General features: G+C 58.5%; 1 protein-coding gene across 2 annotated transcripts in view; it reads left to right on the top strand.

Moving 5' to 3' along the window:
* The first annotated feature begins 617 nt into the window (after positions 1 to 617).
* Positions 618 to 18671, top strand: part of STEAP3 (STEAP3 metalloreductase) — a 41659-nt gene continuing 23605 nt past the window's right edge. Inside the window, exon 1 of one of the 2 annotated variants that reach the window (XM_062184962.1) lies at positions 618 to 797. In XM_062184962.1, the coding sequence (XP_062040946.1) occupies positions 692 to 797 (106 nt within the window). In that variant the 5' untranslated portion in view covers positions 618 to 691. Of the gene's footprint in view, positions 798 to 6056; positions 6132 to 18671 lie in introns of those variants that run through there. The other variant, XM_062185004.1, reaches the window with a different exon arrangement.

Here is an 18671-nt window from a genome sequence, read left to right as displayed (position 1 = left end):
GATCTGGCTCAAACGCAAACTCTGCCATCACTGTGCCATGCCAGCAAGTCACTGCCTCCTCCTTGGTGACGCGGGGCTGACCCCACTCACGTTGCAGGACTTCGTGGGGAGTAAAGGTGACCAGGCTGTTCCGCTTCTGATCCAGCTCCATGGTATGGTCTGGGAAAGCTGTGGAAGATGATCCAAACCTTGGGCCCCTGCACACACGTGGGAGACCCAGAAGAAGCTCCTGACTCCTGGTTTTGGCTTTGCCCAGCTCCAGCCCTTGCAGCCATTTGGGGCGTAAACCAGCGGATGAAAGGTCTCTCTCTCTCTCTCTCTCTCTCTCTCTCTCTCTTTCACTCTGCTTTTCAAACCAATAATAAATAAAAAAGGAGAGTGCTCTCAATGTCACCCAGTGCTTGCCTCAAGGTCACCAAATGTCACTTCTCTTCCCTGGTGGGGGCCAACACCAAAGAAAACCAGGCAGGTGGCAAAGACATCCCCTGCCCTGGAGGGAGGCCTTATCTCTGCCCCTGACCTTCCAGTGTTTGCAGACCCTGAGGCCAGTGACCGGCTTGCCCCGCCTATGCTGGGTGGGGCTGCCACCTACCTGTCCCTGAGCCTTGGCTGACACTAGTCACTGTGCTGAGGGAGCTCCAGGCACCCAGCCGGGGGTCCCAGCAGTGGAGGGAGCAGCACACCCGGAGACATGGCAGAGGAGGCTCCTGGAGCTCTGGGCCCCTGCCCCACGGTCCCTGGTCTGGGCTGTGGAGAATCACCTAACACCCAGGACAGCGCCTCAAACACCAGACCTGGTGAGCTGGCCTCTTTGGGCAGGGAGGATCTGGGTTGAGGACCTTGGCCAAGTCCACGGATGCGTCCATCTCTAAGCCTCTCTGTCCTTTTCTCAAAATGCAGCAGAGGATGTAGCAAGATCACGACAGGCACGGGGAAGGGGGTGCGGAGAGGGAGGATTGCCCACCGCAGTGCACAGATACACCCTATTTGTTCTGCTTACACGGTCGGCTTATTCCAAAGGCCACTTGAGACAGCTTACCATGAAAAGCCTAAAAGGCTACTACTACTAGTAGACCAGGTACAGAAAAGCCGTGGACTGGGGGAAAAGAAAGTAGAATTTAAATGTGTTTGATCAAAATAATATAGTCGTGCACATGAGTGTGAGCTTCCCAGCCGCCATGGTGACGAGGGAAATGTGCTCAGCTATTGGAAAGGAGTAAGCCTGCTTGTGTTCGAATATTTTTTAGTGCTTTGAGCTTTGTCTGCTGGGTACTGAGTGTTGCAAAGGGTCAAATCGCTGACCCCATATTTCTGGAAAACCGGAAGCAGGTGAAATGAGGCTCTTCGGCTCACAAGGACCCTGAGAAAGGGAAGAGCATGATCTTGACTCTCAGTCCAGTGAGAGTGAGCGGCCTGGAGTTCAGGGTTTCTATCCGTCTACCCTGACCCAGGTGTTCAGTCTACTATGGACTCAGCATCTCTCCAGCTTCAGTGTGCCATACAATTCCCCAGGGACATCTGATCCGGGGGCACGGGGCAGGCCTGACAGTCCGAAGTTCTGAAACTGCCCAAGCCAGAGGGCACCACCCCCGGGGTGGTGCCAGGGACTAACGTCCAGACTTCTGTCTGGGGCCTTTCGAATCCTCCCCAACTGAGAAAGTAGTGCTGGGTTAGTGCAGACAGACAGGATGAACCTGCTCCCAGGTGTAGAAAAAGTCCCTACCTCCCTGTTGGCCACCTGGGTCTGAGCCCCATCCAAGACTCTGGATCTGACACAAACATTTCCTGAGACCTACTGTGTGCCAAGGGAACCCTGTTAGAAGAGCAGCTGGTGCCCAGCCCAGCCCCCATCCTCTGTCTACATCCATGTTGAACCCCCGCCTTTAGAAACTTCTCTACTGTCTGTGCTGGCCACAGATGAAGCCTCCCAGTGGCTGCAGGGATCCTACACTGGGCTCAGAGAGCTCGGGTTTCAACAGCGCGTGGAAGGAGGGCAGCCTGGTGCCACCGCAGACTGTTACTCAACTCGGGCGCAGGGAGGTTTGGGGTGTGCATGGGGGAGGGGCGGTTCCAGCACCCGCAAGGCACAGCTTGCACACAGCCATGCTATGTATGACGCTGCTTCCCAGCTATGTGCCGAGAAAAATGCAGCCTAGAAATTTTCCTCCCAGGCCGCACGCACACTTTGGCCAGCGCGCCTAAGACCCTTCGCAGGGCTGCTCCCTGCTTCCGCTCCAGGTGTGGCTGCTGTGGTTTTAACCTTGGCTCAAGGTGATGGCAAAAGCAATTCCTCCATGGGCCTGAATCACCGGCAGGAATCTGCACTCGGAGTGCAGCCTCACTGCCTCTCTCATTTACGGGGGCAGCTTCCTGCGTTCCAGGAGCTAGGAGTCTCAGGGTGCTTGGTCATGGCAGCATGGGGGAGTGGCGGCTTCTCTGGGGCCATAGCCTGAGCCCACTTGGCTCATGCAACACCAGATCCAGGGGGCCTGACTGCTGGCAGGACTCTCACAGTACATGGGGGCACACGGCTGTCTGTGACCATCTCATTTTTTTTTAAAAGATTTATTTATTGGCCAGCGCTGCGGCTCACTTGGCTAATCCTCCGCCTGTGGCGCCAGCACCCCGGGTTCTAGTCCTGGTTGGGGCACCGGTTCTGTCCCGGTTGCTCCTCTTCCAGTCCAGCTCTCTGCTGTGGCCCGGGAAGGCAGTGGAGGATGGCCCTAGTGCTTGGGCCTTGCACCTGCATGGGAGACCAGGAGGAAGCACCTGGCTCTTGGCTTCGGATCAGCGCAGCGCGCTGACCATAGCGGCCATTTGGGGGAAGAAAGACCTTTCTCTCTCTCTCTCTCTCTCTCTCTCTCACTGTCTAACTCTGCCTGACAACAAAAATTTTTTTTTAATTTTTAAAAAAGATTAATTTATTTATTTGAAAGTCATAGTTACAGCTGTGACATCTCATTTTAATAATCAACTAGAGTATTTTGTGAGATGGATGGGCCCTGTCCTGGCCTGTGCATGCTGGATCAAGCCAAGAAGGCCACAGTAAACAATATCCCTCTTCCATTGAGCCACAGTGGGAGTCTAGATTCTCTTGCTGGGCACTGTTGAATCTCAAAGATCTTTGCACCAAAAGAAACTGAATCTTTTAATTCTGTTTTCCATGAACGTTTTGAAACACAGCCATTGGTTTGCTTTTCTGAGCACCTACTATGTGCCATGCCCTGCTCTAGGCACTAACGATACACGGGGGTGAATAAGAGGAGAAAAAATGTTGCATGAGGAGCTCGCTTTTCCATGGGGGAAGACAGTTGCTAAACAGCAAACGTGCAAAGTCTGCGGCACAGTGTGTTCGAAGGTGACAAAGGCTAGGAAGGAAAGCGAGAAAGAGCAGGTGTCTCGGCTGTTTTCCGCTGCTACAACAGAAAACTCAATGTTTATGCTTGGGTCTCAATGCTGGAAACTGACCATGGGGCTGCATCTGGCCTCACCTGCATCATAATATGTTGAGAGAGAGAGAGAGAGAGGGAGGGAGGGAGGGAGAGAGAGAGAGAGAGGAGAAAAGGGACCTCCCCTTCCATAGCTAAATCAACCCTGCAGTAACAGCCCTAACTCACGATGTAGGCAGTGTCCCTGTGACCTTTGGCCCACCTCCCAGTAACCTAGCACTGGCAATTAAATCCCAACAGGATGCAAACCACAGCAGCTGGGAGCATGGGTGAGGGATGGGGTGACCAGGGTGCGTGTCACGGAGATGAGGTTTCAGCACCGACTTGAAGGAGGAAGCGAGGGGCCGCGGGACACCTGGGATCAGGCAGAGGGATCAGCGAGGGCTGGGGACACTGTCTGAACTGATGTGATGGGTGGTGCGGGACAGTCAGAGGAGGGGAGAGGAGGCAGCCAGCCGACAGGCTGCCCCGACAGCCCTTCCACACTTGATTTTGCTCTGGGAGCCCTGGGGAGTGCTGGGAGGGTTTTGAGCCGCGGAGGAGTAATCGGATCTGCCAACATGCTAGAGGGAAGGCTCTGCCCACCCCGCACTTGGCCTGAGCGGTTCTCAACCAATCTGGGCGCAGGCCCTGGCTTCCTGGAGCAGGAGAAAGCTCCTCTGCTTGGGGGAATTCAATCCTCAGACTCCCACAGTTCCTGCGCCAGGTGTGACAAGGTCACACGCAGGGCACTCAGAGTCCCCGAGGCATGGCTCACAGGCGTGCCCCCAACGGCCGGCAGCAGGATAGAGCTCTGTCCACCAAGGCGTGTGGGTCCCACCAGGCCTGCCTGCGCATTTCAGGGGCCCCTCAATGTTCTCTAGCACAAGCCCATGTGGCCCCCCAGAGCAATCCTCTGGAGACCTCTGCCAGCTCAGCTCAGCTTTTACATCTCTCTCTCTCTCTCCAACTCATGGGGACTCCCCCCCCCCCCCCGCAAACCAGAGACTCACCATGTCCCAGGGATGCTACAAGGCTCCTAGGATCCCACCCAGGATGCTGGATGACCTCCCAGCACCCCCATTTACCCAGCTCCATCTCCTCGTGCAAGCACTGGTGCCTCAAGAAGGACACTCGGAGACTCCCATCAGCCACAGCGGTTATTTAAAGAACTCCTCTGTGTTTGTTGTGTGAGCAAGGGCACCGTGCTAACGGTGACAGAGGGGCCTAGGAACTGGTTCTGGTCTTCCAAAAGATGGCAACCCGCTGCAGAGGCCACTGGCCAGACCTGGCTTCCCCAGGCCAGTGGCCAGCATGGGACACCTGTGTCCCCAGCACTGCTTGGCACGGCAAATGACGAAGGACCTAGGAGCTCAGAGTGGGTGTCACCCCGTGGCAGAGTGGGCTGCAGGCTCATTAAGAGGCAGGAGATATTCTGGGCCTTGGGCTCTGGCTGAGCTGAGAGCTGGCAGGGGTGGGCACTCAAAGCCAGAGGCAGCCGGGAGGTGAGTGAGAGGGGGGAGGTGCTCCCAGTAGCAGCAGCAGGTGGAAGAATGGAGGAGGCTCCTCACAGCAGCCTCTCCAATTCATCTCTCCTCTCCCCACACCCTGCGGGCCTCATGGGGTCCGGCCGTGAGCTATTCCTGAGGCCCAGGTCCCCTGCCTCTGGCCTCTCTTGGTCTTATCTGCCCAACACAGGTTGGTTTCCTGGAAAATAGGATCCGAAGACTTCTGAAGAATAACCTGCAGCTACTTATCCGGGGCTAATGGAATCTGCCTCCTGCTTCAGGAATATTCCAGAAGCCTCCTAAGGGCCGGGAAACTCCCTCTCGGCCTTCCAGAAGCTGGGTGTATTCAGCACACTCCTTAACTATCAAAGCCCCTGCCCCTTTCTCTCCCCCGTGTCCCACCTGTAAAGGGAGGGGCCATCTCAGCAGCCAGAACAGCCCTAGATGAGTAAGGGCTTCAGCCCACTGCCCAGGTCTCTCCAGAGGTGGCCAAGAGTACTCCTCCAGCTCAGCGCACCGCAGGCCGCCCAGTGAGGGGCAGGGAGCAGTGCCCAGGGCAGGCGCACCTCTCAAGGGCAGGGTGGGGCTTTGGAGCCCCCAAGGTCTAGACACTGAGGCAGCATGGTCAGCAGCTCCTGGATGCTAAGGCTGCCCACTAGCTCCCGGCTCCAGATGGCCCCAGGACCACAAGGGCCTGTGTGCAGCCTTGTTTACAGGGAAGGACCCCGTGGTCTGGCGACCTCGCCCCGCCCGTGCGCCCCTGGGCTGCCACTCAACCGCTGTTCAAAGAATGGACATAGACTCCTGGGGTTAAGGCGTGGCGGGGTGGGGCATCAGAGTTTGCCCTGGCTTGCACTCTCTGCTCATCCGGGTTAGGAGGGGTCTCGGAGTTCGGCTCACTTTAGCCACGTGCACATGAGGAAGTGTCGCGCGGGGCTGGGCCGGAGAGGGAGGGTGGTCGCCGGGGTTTCTGAGCGGGGCAGCTACTAGGGACCCTGGGGCTACCCGATTGTGCCCCCGGAAGGTGGCTGAGCCGGATAAGCAGCGGCGGGCTGGCGGGCAGCCACCTCCCGGGCAGGTCCGGCCCTCATGAGTGGGTGGGGCACGCGGGAAGGAGGAGCCTGGAGCCGAGCCACCGCCTCCACCGCGGACCTGCAGCCGCCGCCACCGCTGTTCTGAGCGGCGGGCCGCAGAGGTGAGTGCTCTTCCCTGGTCACCGTGCGGCTCTAGGCTGTGCCGGGACCCCAGCCCCGGAGCCCACCCGGCTGCACCCAGCGCCATCCGCGCGCGCGGAGCCTGGGCACCACCAGGCGTTTGGACGCCTCCCCCGCCCCCCTGGGACCGCGCCACGTGCGCCCGGCGGCGGAGAAGCCGGGTCGCCGGTGTCAGCCCTTGCACTTCCTCCTCGGGAGACGTTAGTCGCTTGCGCTGGGCGGGGTCGGCAGGGCCGGGGAGTAACTAGTGGGGAGCGGGCGTCCCGAGGCGAGCGAGCTGAAGGCGGCGCCCTTCGTGGCGGTCCCTGCTGAGCCACAGGTCCCCGGTGCCCCGCTGCCCTGGCCCGCCCGTCCCCGGGGAGGGGTCGGCAGCCGTGGGAGCGACCTTCATGGATCCTCCGGGCCAGGACTCCCAGCCACCGAGGGGCAGGGGCGGGGGCGGGGGCGGGGACGCCCGACCCGGGCTGCTCTGTGTTCCGCTGCCTTTGCCCGCAGAGCTCTTCCCGGCAAAGTTCCCCGTCAGGCTCATTTCCCCGAAATTTGTGGACGGGCTGCCCGGAGAGGCGTGGCTGGTCACACTGGGCAGACGAAGGGGAAGGTGCACTCGCATGGGGGCCCAGGGCGACTGGAACCCTGGCAGGGGGCACCCCGAGGCCTCCCAGCATCCCAGGCCGCCTCCGAGATGGGCTCCAGAAGTGGGTTCTGGAAATACCACCCGGAGGCGTTTTTATCCATCCGAGTGTGGCCATGGTAAAATTAATAGCAAGCTTTTCTTGCACCATGAGGAGTGTTCTGGGCAGCCGGCTGAGGCTTGGTGTACAACATCCCGGTTGAGGACAACAGGAAGGCGCCATTGCTGTCTCGTGTGGGCAGATAGGGAAACCGAGCTCAGAGAGACTGCGAGGGTACGCCTTAGCAAGCTGCAGAGTGGGGTTTGAACCCAGGTGTGTCTGGCTCAGCAGCTCTCTCCTGGGGCGAGAGACAGGTCTTGTCCTCAGAGAACCCAGGCAGCTTACAGAGTCCCAGCCTACCTGCGGGGAACCAGGTTGTCTACAGACCAAAGGGTCTCACCTGGGTGGGCCCCCTCAGTTACTTTCAAGGTCTGTTACAACTACGGATGCCCGCGTCCCAGTCAGCCAGGAGCACCCAGAGAGCCTACGCTGTGTCTTACTCACCTCTGACTCCGGTGCCCTGCAGAGGGGCCGGTAGGGAGCAGGTGTCTAAGTGTGATGAGTGCATGGGTGTAGTGGGGCAGATGGTGCCGCTGGGAGGAAGGGGAGGGGAGGAGGTTTGCTCAAGGAGGCCGAGAACTAAGGGCAAGTGCCTCAGGCAGGCAACCTGGGAAGAGAGGACAGAGTTGGCACGGAGTCGTGCTGGCCTCGGGGCCAGCAGAGAGCTCAGGCAGGGCCACCTGTTCCCCTGCTGAGGTCCCCAGGGCCTGGCCTGGTCGAGCTGGGACCACAGATGTGCACTCTCAGCCTGGAGATGTCCAACATGTAGGTTCCTCTCCTGCTCATGTTTGCTGTCCTGCTTGTTCCATGGCCTTCTCTCTCCCTCTGGGCTTATCAGAGAACAGAGTGCAGGGTGGGGCTTCAGGCAGTTAAAAAGGGAAAGTTCTGAGCTCAAGTCGGAAGCTGCCTGCCCGAGTGCTGGCCGGGTAGGGAGCAGGCAGCTGACTGTAGAGGAGAGAGCCTGGCTTTGGGGCCCCAGGGACCCGCCATTCCCAGCTCTCTGAACGGCATTTCTTCATCTGCAAAATCTTGCCAAGGACTTGGAACCTGATAGCTCCGTAAAACAGGGAGGATAATGCCCGCCTGGCGGGGGCGGGGGGGGGGGTGCTAATTGTGTAGAGTGCGGAGGTGCAGGGGCACAGTAAACAGAGTCCTTAGCTGGGACCCTTCCAGGCTCATTGCTCTTCCAGTCTGAACCCTTCAGTTCCCTGGAGAAGGCAACGGAGGCCCAGGACGCGGTCTCCAGGGTCCCCTTGTCCGCCGCAGAGCTGGCCTCGGCGCCAAGTCCCAGGGTTCCCAGCTCAGTGTCTTGGCTGATGCTTCCCAGCCTGGAGAAGGAACTTTGTGCACCTGCTTCCTTCCCCGTGCAGCCCACAGATGAAAACCTCAGCGGGCGGGGCGGCAGGTTAGGGCGGTGGAGGGAAGCAGGCCATTCAGGGACATGGGGTTCCCTTGCCTTCCAGGTGAGACTGCATCCACCCCTTCCTGCCCTCCCTAGCGAGCCTGGTCAGTTCTTCCTGGGCTGGCAGGAAGTCGAGCACGCCATGAGATACTTTCCAGCATCTGGACCAGAATTGGACTTGGCCTCTTGATTTAGAAGAAGGAAGTTTGCCAATTGAAGTAGTCATTAAATCCCCAAGGCCAAGTTGGCACTCTTGCTGCCTCCTGGGGGTGGGGGGATGGGGGGCAGGGGCAGGGCAGAGGCAGCAGGTGCATCTTCTCCACGCCCACTCTGTTCTGCCAGCCCCTTCCTATTTGGGAGGGAGCACTTTAGGTGGTATCCAAACATTCAGCCACAGAAGCCTCACTTCCTCTCTCTGCCCCCTGCCTGCAGGCCCGCCGGCCTGTCCAGCAAGCATGGCCCCTCGCGGTAAGAGGGGCCTCCTGGCAGAATGAGTGTCACACCCATACCCTCTGAATATTTCTGAACACAAGTGAGGGAGCAGCATGAGTGAGACCCAGGAACCCCAGCTAAGGTGAGCCCCTATTGGAAAGTAGAAAAGTCTCCTCCCCCCACCACCCCCCAAGCTGGAGGCCGTGTCCATGGTGCCTGCTGTCAGGGCCGGAGGCGGGATAGCGAGTGAATGAATCAGAAGCTCCTGTTCCTCAGCCTAGAGGCAGCTTTCGCTCCTCTTCAGGTGTGGCCGGCTCACCGTGAACACATCTCTCATTAGATCAGGGTTCAGCGCTCCGGCAGCGTAAGCTCCCTGTCGCTGGAGATTACTCAGTTCGCAACACTTCCCAATCAGGCTGTCCTCGCGCGTCACCATGGTCACCCGCAGGCCAGGCAGCAGGTGGGCGCGGACTGCTCCGCAATCAGCCAGCGGCTTAGCCCTGTCTTTGTCTCCTGCTTAATGAGAGCCAGGTGGGATCTAAGCAAGCAGCCCCTTTTAAGCCTTCTTGAGTTATCAGATTTAGGAGATGGAACTGAGAGAGGAAAAGCCAACCCCAAGGTGATAAAACTGATCCTGGGCATAATTGGACATTGGGGGGTAGGCCTACTAAGCTTCATGTGGTGGGTGGAGCCTCTCGGTTCACCTGCAGCGAGCAGGGCTCCCGCAGCTGGCATGCCGGGGCCGTAGGATAGGAGGCGTAGCCCTTCCCATTAACCGCGCTCACACAAAGTTTGGGGAGTGGCTGCCAGGCCACGTGGGCTTGATGTCATCATGCATGGGCCCTCTGGGTGACCAGCCAAGTCTGCACATGGTCAGCAGCACACTGGACAGAGTGGGAAAGGGGGTGGGGGGAGTCACCCAGCAAATCAGCCCCAGCCTGAGTGTGAGCAAGGCCCAGGGCAGCTGTGGGTGGTGAGACCAAGGCTTTCTGTGGCTGGCCCTTGGGAGCGGCTCCAGATTGGCCAGAATGAGGAGGTAGCTGCCTCTGGGAGGGAAGGGGTGAGCCCGCGCTGGGCCTGGCGGCCAGGGATTATGATGGGGGAGGGGGCCGGGGGTGGGTGGGCTTCCATCTGGGAAAGACCTGTGCTGATGGTGTTCCTGGGTCAGAAGGCTGGAGTTGGGGGACCTTGCAACACCCATCTGCTGTGAGTTCCCGCGCGCTGCCTTTTGTCCTCCCGTGTGCCCATATCTGCTGTGGCTATGCGTGGAATGCAGAAGGGAAAGGGGCTTCCCAGGATTAGGGGAGCTCCAGGTGAGACCCGCCTCGGGAGCAGGTGCCACCGTCCACCGGGAGCCCGCCGGGACCTGTGGGGAGCTCGAGAGCTTCTGTCCATGGGACTGGCGGGTTTGCTTTCCTAAGGAAGCGTGGTTTCCCCCACTGGGAGCTTCTCCCAAGGGGTCTGGAGCCCACCCAGGGGCACTTACAGGAACACAGAGTACCGAGTGCCTCCCCGCCCTGCCACCTGCTGAATCAGGGGTGCTAGCAAGCTGCCTCGTAAGCTTCCAGATGACTCCAGTGGGTCCAGGTGTTTACCAGTGGTGGTCCACCCTGCGTGAGCCCCACTAGCCCAATCAGTGTCCAGGGCCTCCCGGTGAGCAGAGCACGGTGGGAGGGCGTCCAGGGCCCTGCCCATAGCTGACAGTGCCAAGTGACAGTGGAGCAGCCACAGCAGCAGAGGGAGTGAGGTTTGGGGGCCCCGTGTGGGGAGTGGCCCTCAGCAGAGCAGGACAGGTGCAAACAAGGACGATTCCTAGTTAACATGGGGCTTGAGGGAGGTTCACACATCCGAGCGGAGCGGGAAAGCAGCCTGCTCACTGTCCCACTGCTGGTACTGAATTCACACCCGGTCTGTCTAAGGACTTGCACCAGCAACACACAGGGAGAGGTGGTTGGGGGCGGGGGAGGTGCCCTAAGCACCGGGAGCTTGGGCTGCATCCTCCAGGAAGGGCATTTGGATGGGCCGGGACCTAAGGTAGAAGCATGGCATTGGCCAGGTGGGGAGGGGCAGGGGCTGGGGAAGGCGGGCTCTGCATCCTGGCCGCCCGTGCTGGGCTCTAGGGAGAGTTGAGGACCCGCACCTGCCCACAGGAGGTGTCGCTTGAGTAGGAGAGATAGACCCTAGGGGCCACAGCCGTCAGAGAGCCACGTGGCCCCTGCTGGGGTTGTTGGTCCTAGCAGAGTGAGACTGCCCACAGCCTGGTGGGACGCGGCCAGCCAGCCGGTGCCTGGGACTGCTCAGAGCTACCCTGTTCCCAGACCACTGCTTTTCCCGCAGACGGGAGCAATGCAGTGCACAAGTGCTGGTCCCTAAGACTGGCCCTGGCGTGATTTCCCTGACCCAAGAGCCTGCAAGCCTTCCAAGCCTTTTGGCCTGCAGGGTGGACTGGAAGGCTGGTGCCATCCACGCCCTGCCCTTGTGGTGGTGTAGTCTTGTGTTTGTGGCTCTTCCTGTCTGCCTGCCTGTCTTCCTCCTCACCATGAGCACTGCATAGCAAGTACAGGGGACAGTGAAGCCCTGCTCGGCCCCCAAACTGGCAGAATCCTCGCTAAGGCCAGCAGCAACAAACCATGGTGCATGCAATGCCTCGCTCCTGCACGAATTGACAGATTACCACTTTCTGCAGCATTATGTTGGGTTTTGTATCCTGAGGAATCAACACCTCTCTCTCTCTCTCTGTCTCCACCCCCTTCTTCCCCCATCCTGTGTCTGTGTGTGGCGGGGTGTGTCTGCCTGTGAGGGATGACATTGACTCGCTCGATGCATCCCGGGCACTGCTGTCCGTCCCCCTCAGTTCCTGTGGCAGAGGGATTCGAGTCTGAGCCACTAATTAGCACCAGTGAGGTTTCCTCCCCAAACAGGAAGTCTCAGGGCAGAGCCCATCTCTCTCTCTCAGTGCTCTCTCTGACCAAGCATCAGTCACCACTCCCGGTCCCGTCCCTGTGGCCGGGAGCTGGAGCGCAGGCTGCTTGGCGGGGGGTGGGGGGTGTGTGGTGGAGCCCGGCTCTGCACACACCTGGGAAACCTCAGGTCAGAACCCAAGTCAGGCTGGACCAGGTTGGAGCCCCTCGTGTCGGCCTGATGGCGCAGCTGCCTGTCGTTGGTAAGTGCCTGGGTCCAGGTTCCAGGGGGGCGTGGGGAGTGTCGGACTGCCGCCACCCACTGGCCTTCCAGGCTGTGCCTTGTGTCTCCAGGGAGGGGGGAAGAACTCAACACCTCCCAGAGAACTTGTCTGCCTAGAAAGGGGTAGCCAGGACGTCGTCTCATGAGGCTCTTGCTAAAAGAAAGCCAGAAATCGTGTCATCTTTCCATGTCCCTGGCCCCTTTTGGAAGAAAGAGAGTCTTGGCTATTAGGAGCCTTTGCAAAGAAAGGAGTTTGAGGATTTATCACAGCCGGTGCCTTTGGTTAGTGAGAGCCACTAGCCTTCTGCATTCTGGTGTGTTTGGTTTTTTTTCAAAGATGTTAATGTTCGCAATGCATTTCTGTAGACTGCAGGTCCATGGGGGATTATAAATTTTACTTATTGGTAATCATTTCTGCATGGGTTTATCACGGAACTGCTGCTGCAAGTAATTGAACCGGATTTTTCTAGAATGATTTGAAAATCTCAGTGTTTGTAAAGAGCTCTATAAATTATTCATTCACTTTTAGTTTGCAAAGTGGTGTGGTGATAAACTTCTGTCTTCCCTGAGACCCAGCTTGCATGGCCGTGCGTGTGCGCACACGTGTGCACCTGGGCCGCCTTCTCTTTTGCAGCAACTTCTTGGCCTTCCCTTTACAAATATAACGATTTTTAAAAATCATGTCTAAATAACGATTCCAGGTGGTGTCAGCAGAAAAGTAACTGTAAAATGTTTGAGTCCATCATGGCCTGAGGAAACACAGATGCACCTCTTGGGATGCATGACTGTCACCGGCTTTCAAACCCTCTGTCATCTATCCCCTCAAGTCAGCTGTAGAAGCCCAGGTGTTGGGGAGGGAGAGGGATCCAGGGCCAGGTGGAGCCTCCCAGACCCCTAACCCTGAGAGGACCCAGGAGGAGCAAGGCCTGGGGACTGAGCTGCCAGTGTAGGGTATCTGGGCTGGAAGACACCACAGTTTTGCAGAAACAGCCTGGGAATGGGAGACTGGAGGATGTGAGTTCACGCGGCCCCAAGAGTAGAGGGAACATAGAGAGGAAGTGAGCAGATGCCTGAGTCTGGTGCTGACCGGGTGACCGCCTGTTACTCATGCCCATGGCCACTGCACGCCCTCACCCCTCCAGCGGCTGCGGGAATGCGGGGACAGGATGGGGTTGAGGCACAGTAGGCCCAAGCTCTGTGGCTTAGAGGAGGTTGCTCCAGCTGCCTGGCCCTCAGTCTGCTCACCTGCCAAGTGGGAGTAATGACAGCCGTCCGCAGGTCACGCTGCTGGTGCGCCAGCCTCGTGCGTGGCGACTTCTCTGCATTTATGCGCCGGGGCCAGGCCTCTGCTGGGTGCTGAGTGACATCTGCTCAGCCGCCCCTGTGTTCGAGATTTCTACATGGGGTGGTCGGGCTGCGGGGCTGTGAGCACGGGAGAGCCCCGCCCCTTTTCCCTCCCTGCAGGCTGTCCCCGATTTCCAATGGATTCACTGACTTCACCTTGCACATGCAATGGGAAGCGTACTTGGGATTTTGGATTTTGATCTTCTCCTGGGCTGGGGATAGGCGGTCCAGTGCTCTCTGATAGTGCCAGGAAGCAAGCAGAGTCCCAAGGGTGAGACAGCTGAGGCTCTGCAGCGCCCTGGGTTGCTGAGCCGGAGTGTGGAGCAGCACAGGGATATACAATGTGTTTTCCACTTTGTGGGACATGTAGTTCAGCTCCATGAAGTAGCAAAGACTTTATGGAAACTGTGATTCATCGTCCCTGACTGAGGCATGTCAGGGAGGCCATGTCGTTCTTCCCAGAGGGTGTAAGCTGTAGGGTTAGCATTTGTGGGGGTTCTGGGGGTGGGGGTGGGGGTGGGGCTAAGCCCTGGCCATCCACCGCCGTGGGCTGGCTCCATCCTGTTTCCTATGCCGCAGAGGAGCCAAGGAATGGGAGGATTGCCCATGAACTCTGCCTTCCAGAGGAGCTGAGCCTTCCTGTTGGACCTTGACACTTGGAGAGAAGGGACTTTCCAGGCAAAAGGATTAAATCTGTGACCTGAGCAGGAAAAAAACAAAAGCCCAAGATCTGGGTAGGGAGTGGCCGGGGACAAGGCGGTAGACCAGGCAGGAGGGAGATCTGCCCGGGAGGAGACCGCACATCTGCCAGTCACCCCAAGGAGACTGGGCGGACCCCCCAGAAGGCCTGCTGCGCCCTGGCTCAGATGCCCACAGCCCTGGAGCCCCCATGGCAGGCTGCACCCCGACGTGCTGCTCATCTGGTGCTTGGTTTTCTACTTTGACCAGAGCTCCTGTTTGTGTTTTTATATCTTTCTGCAGGGTTTAAACTCATCCAGGCCCAGGCTGTCTGTGTTAAGTTTTGTCAAATAGCAAAACGCTTGGCCAGGACCACCAGCATCGCCGGGCAGCTGTAGGGCTAGGCACTCGTGATGTTATTACTTCGCCGCCCCTGGATGTAAGGGCGCCCCAGCTGGAGCATTGCTTGTCCTCAGGCATAGGATCTGGCAATCCCATCATTCAAGCCACAAAAGCAAACTGAACACCTGCCAGGTGCCAGGCCCCAGGCTGGGTGGTGGGGACACAGGAATGGGTCTAAGTGGTCCCTCTCTGGTGGGGTGACAGGCAAGTGAGCCAGCGTCGCGCTCTTGGAAGAGTCACAGGTGGCCCGTGGTGGGTGGCTGGGAAGAGGCTGTGCGCCCCTCCCCACACAGGGAGAGTGGGAGCGGACTTCAGAGTCCCCTGGAGACCACAGCAAGAGACTGCCAAGGGTCAGGCCAGGGCCCCCCAGGAGCTTCCTGGAAAAGCCTGGGCAAACCAGGGGGAAGTGAGCCCAAGCATCCGCAGACGGGAGGCAAGTCGAGCTCTTTGGCAGAATCCCTGGAGCCGCCTCTGTGAGTCTTGGCTGCTTCTCCCCTGGGAGCAAGGCTGAGACCCAGCCCTGATTCTGCAAACCCTGCACCATGGTGAGGGGAGGAGTGGGGGCAGCCACAAGCCCGCGAGACCCACCAGTCCCAGGCGTTGCAGCTCTGCGTCTCCCTGGAAAGCAAGAAAACGCCCAACCCCAGACGCTGAGGCTGCAGAAGCAGCTGCTGCCGCTGCCTGATGGCCTCCAGCCCGGCAGGATTGAGCAGCCCGGCCCTTAAGGAGCTGGCTGCCCTTGTGCCCCTGGCCTCCATGGGCAGAGCTGAGCTAAGCCGGTCCACTCCCACTCCTGCAGCCACCGGCCACGCCCCTCGTGCCGCACTTCGCTCCTCCCCACACTGCTTAGCTGACCCGAAGCTGTCTGCTGGCCACTCGCATGGCCCCAGCACCCTGCTTCGTGCTGGGTGCTTGGGAGGGGTCTCAGGGAATGACACGAGGAGGGGACCTTTTGGAACAGACTTGGCAGCACTGACGGTTGAGTAAAATTGAGTGGCCTGTGCACTGCATGATTTCAGAGGTTGCCCTCTAGGTGGATCACAATGAATGTGGCTCCCCCTGGGGATGTGAGCTGTGGGGCCCCTGGAGTTGGAGCATCCGCAGCCCCTGCATTGAGCCCCTGGCCTTGGTGCTGATCTCTGGGTCCCTCTCCCCACCCCCCTCCCCCTTCTCAGCCAGCTCTGACTACCATTCGGCCGGTGGGTGGTGATGAGCTATTCCAAAGGGGCAGGTTATCAAATAACGGTAGGAAAAGAGTTGGGAGCGGAGTCCGCCATCGGGAAACTGAGTCAGCCAGGAGACTCGATCCCCTGGAAACAGTCCTCCCAGTGGGGGTGAGAGGGTGTGGGAGGGATCTTCATGTCGCCCCCCAGCACTGCTCTAGTCCCCCAGCCCAAAGTTGTATGTGTCAGAGGTACTGTGACTCTCACTGCCTTCTTATTAGGAAGACCCCGCTCTGGGCCACCGAGGGCTGTGCAGGAATCAGGCACACGAGTGCACCTGACCCTGAAGGCCCAAAGCAGAGAGAGAGAGAGAGAGAGACAATGCCAGGGGTGGGTGTATTCAGGGAGGGCCTCTCGGAGGAGGCAGGCGGGAAGCTGGGCTGACTCTAAGGCCCTGGGCAGAAAAGTGGGACCTGGGCCGGCTCCTGCATGCAGGTGGCTTGTTCATCCCCTCACCGCAAGTGTCATTCTTTATTGAGCACCTGTTATTGTGGTTTACAAGCTGTGGCCCTGAGACCAGCAGCGTCAGGAAGAAATTCCAGGCTTGGAGCCGAGCAGCAGGCTTTCCAGCCCTCCAGGCCACACCAACGCAGCTCCTGTTCTGTCTGATGGGTGCCCAGCGCTGCGCTCCCATGAGGAGGTGGGGCCTGGGAAGGAGACATGGGGGTATAGAGACTGCTGTCCATGCACGGGAATGCAGGAGTCCCTCGGTGCCCTGCCCCTGCCTCTCGTGCCCACTCCCCGGGTGCCACACAGCAGCGTCTCCTTCCCCCCAGGCCACCTTGGGGGCCGCGTGGCCACAGCCCATTATCTCAGAGCCCGAGTTTTAGAACATTTCTAAGTAAGGTTTTTCAGTCGGCAGAGAACACGCTATTGATTTAGGCGCATCTATTTCTGTTTCACGCAGACAAAAGGGTTTTAGAGGGAGAAAAAAAATCTTCGAAAGGAAGGAACAAAATGAAAAATGAGTGAATTTAAGAGGCCTGGAGAGAGGAGGCACTTTACTTATCTCCCAGAATGCCTTCCACGCCTCCTGAAAGTCGGTGATGTCACCCGCCTGCGCAGGCGAGGAACCGACTCAGAGAGGTACAGTGCCTGGCCCAGGCGGCCTGGCCAGCCAGCGCTCAGGCCAGGGTGGGAGTCCAGCTGCCTCCAAGCTGTGCCCTTGCTGGCTGACCGAGGAGTTTACCGAAGGCCCTGGCTCGTGCATCGATCCGTGTTCTGAAGGCTACACTGAGGGCAACAGCCTGGCCCAGAGCCAGGATTAATCTGATCCTCTGCCTAATTAGGGGCAGGAGAAGCCTGGAAGCCGGAGGGGATGCATCTGGCCTTATCTGCCACCTTGCCTGCGTGCAGCGTGTGCTGGCTGCCCGCTACACTGATAGAATGACCTCTGGGTGTTGCACGGGGCAGGAGCTGACGGTGGGCAGGCCTGTGGCCTCAGGCCACAGCACCCAGTCTGTGCTCAGCACCAGTGAGGCCTCTCACAGCTGTCTGCTTGCGTGGTGTAGTTCAGAGGGGTAGCTGTGTGAGCCAACGCCGCAGGCGCCCTCTGTGGCCAAGGGGACCACTCACCCAAAGCTATCGTCTCATGCACAACAGCAGGTGCCAGTAGTACTGATGACCAAATCCTCACCTCTCTGGAGGTCACCTGGCTTAGAAGCCCTGAGCTTGTAGAAGCCAGCGAGGCAACAGGTGCAGAAGCTGTAGGACCAACTTGTGGCGCAGAATCCACGTGTAAAGTTCATGGAATGTTCTTCAGCCCTCGCCCCAAACCTGCTTGCTCTTAGTTTACACACACACTAATAACAGGCTGTGGTGTTTCCATTTCTTTTTATAACAGCTTTTAAAAACAGCAGCTGGACCTCCAGGACCTGTGAGAGACACCATACAATTCACCCATGTAAAGTGCACATTAGTGGGTTTTGGTATACTCAGAGTTGTGCAACTATCACCATGTTGTTGTTGTTTTAAGATTTGTTTATTTTATTTTTTTTTTTTTTGAAGATAAAGTTGCATAAAGAGAAGGAGAGAGAGAGAGCACTTCCATCCGTTGGTTCACTCCCCAAACGGCTATAGCACCTGGGGCTGGGGCTGGGCCAGGCTGAAGCCAGGAACCAGGAGCTTCTTCCAGGTCTCCCACATGGGTGCAGGGGCCCAAGGACTTGGGCCATCTCTTGCTGCTTTCTCTGAGTGCATTAAGCAGGGAGATGGACAGGAAGTGGAGCTCCCAGGACTTGAACTGGCCTATGCTAGGGGATGGCCCGTCAGCATCACAAGCTGTGGCTTAACCCTCTGCACCACGACACTGGCTGTGTCTTTTTATTATAGTCATCACTCTTATTATGGCCATTCTAGTGGATGTGACTTGGTACCTCGTTTCCCCGAGGGCGGGTGAGGTTGATATATTGACCATCTGTGTATCTTCTTTGGAGGATTGTCTATGCAAATCTTTTGCCCATTTTCATGTAGGTTGTCTTTTTAATATTGAGTGGCAAGAGCTCTTTATATAACATAGAAATAAGCCCCTTATCAGACTTGCCAGCTACACATCCCCTTTCACACCTTCTTGAGGGTGTGCTCCCTAGTTTCTTACCTGCAGCAAATTAGCAGGGCCTGGGGCCGTGGAGGCAGACAGACAGACTGACAGCTTTGAGGAAGCCCTGGCAGGGAGGGAGGAGGAGGCAGAGACCTCTAAAGAAGGGAAGCTGACACTGCTTAGTGGGACCCTGGGTTTCGGGGGCGGGGGCGGGGGGGGGGACCCTGGGCTTCGGAGCTGGCCCAGCTTGTCCGCGTGCCTGCTGTCTGACCCCTCCGCATCTGGCGGGGTGTGCGCAGCCCATGAAATAGTCCGCGTCGTGACCGCGCACAGGGCAGGCCGGCCAGCCTCGCGGCCAGGTGTGGCTCCCAGCCACAAACGCGGCCTTGGTTTTGGCCCCGCTGGGCAGTGGGAGGGGACGATGAGCTCGGGCACACCCCAGCTGCATGCCCTTTTGTCCGCAGTTGCTGGGAGGCGCGCAGGACTGCATGTGTGGCTGCCATCTGATCCTTCCCTGCCCCTCACCCATTCTATAGATAGAAGCCCCAGGGAGGCAGGGCCTGCCACCGGCTCCGGCAGGGTTGGAC

The sequence above is a fragment of the Lepus europaeus genome, chromosome 1 (genome assembly GCF_033115175.1).
Source record: "Lepus europaeus isolate LE1 chromosome 1, mLepTim1.pri, whole genome shotgun sequence".
Lineage (NCBI taxonomy): Eukaryota > Metazoa > Chordata > Mammalia > Lagomorpha > Leporidae > Lepus > Lepus europaeus.
The sequence above is the reverse complement of the archived record's forward strand: the minus strand, read 5'-3'. Positions and strand labels throughout refer to the sequence as shown.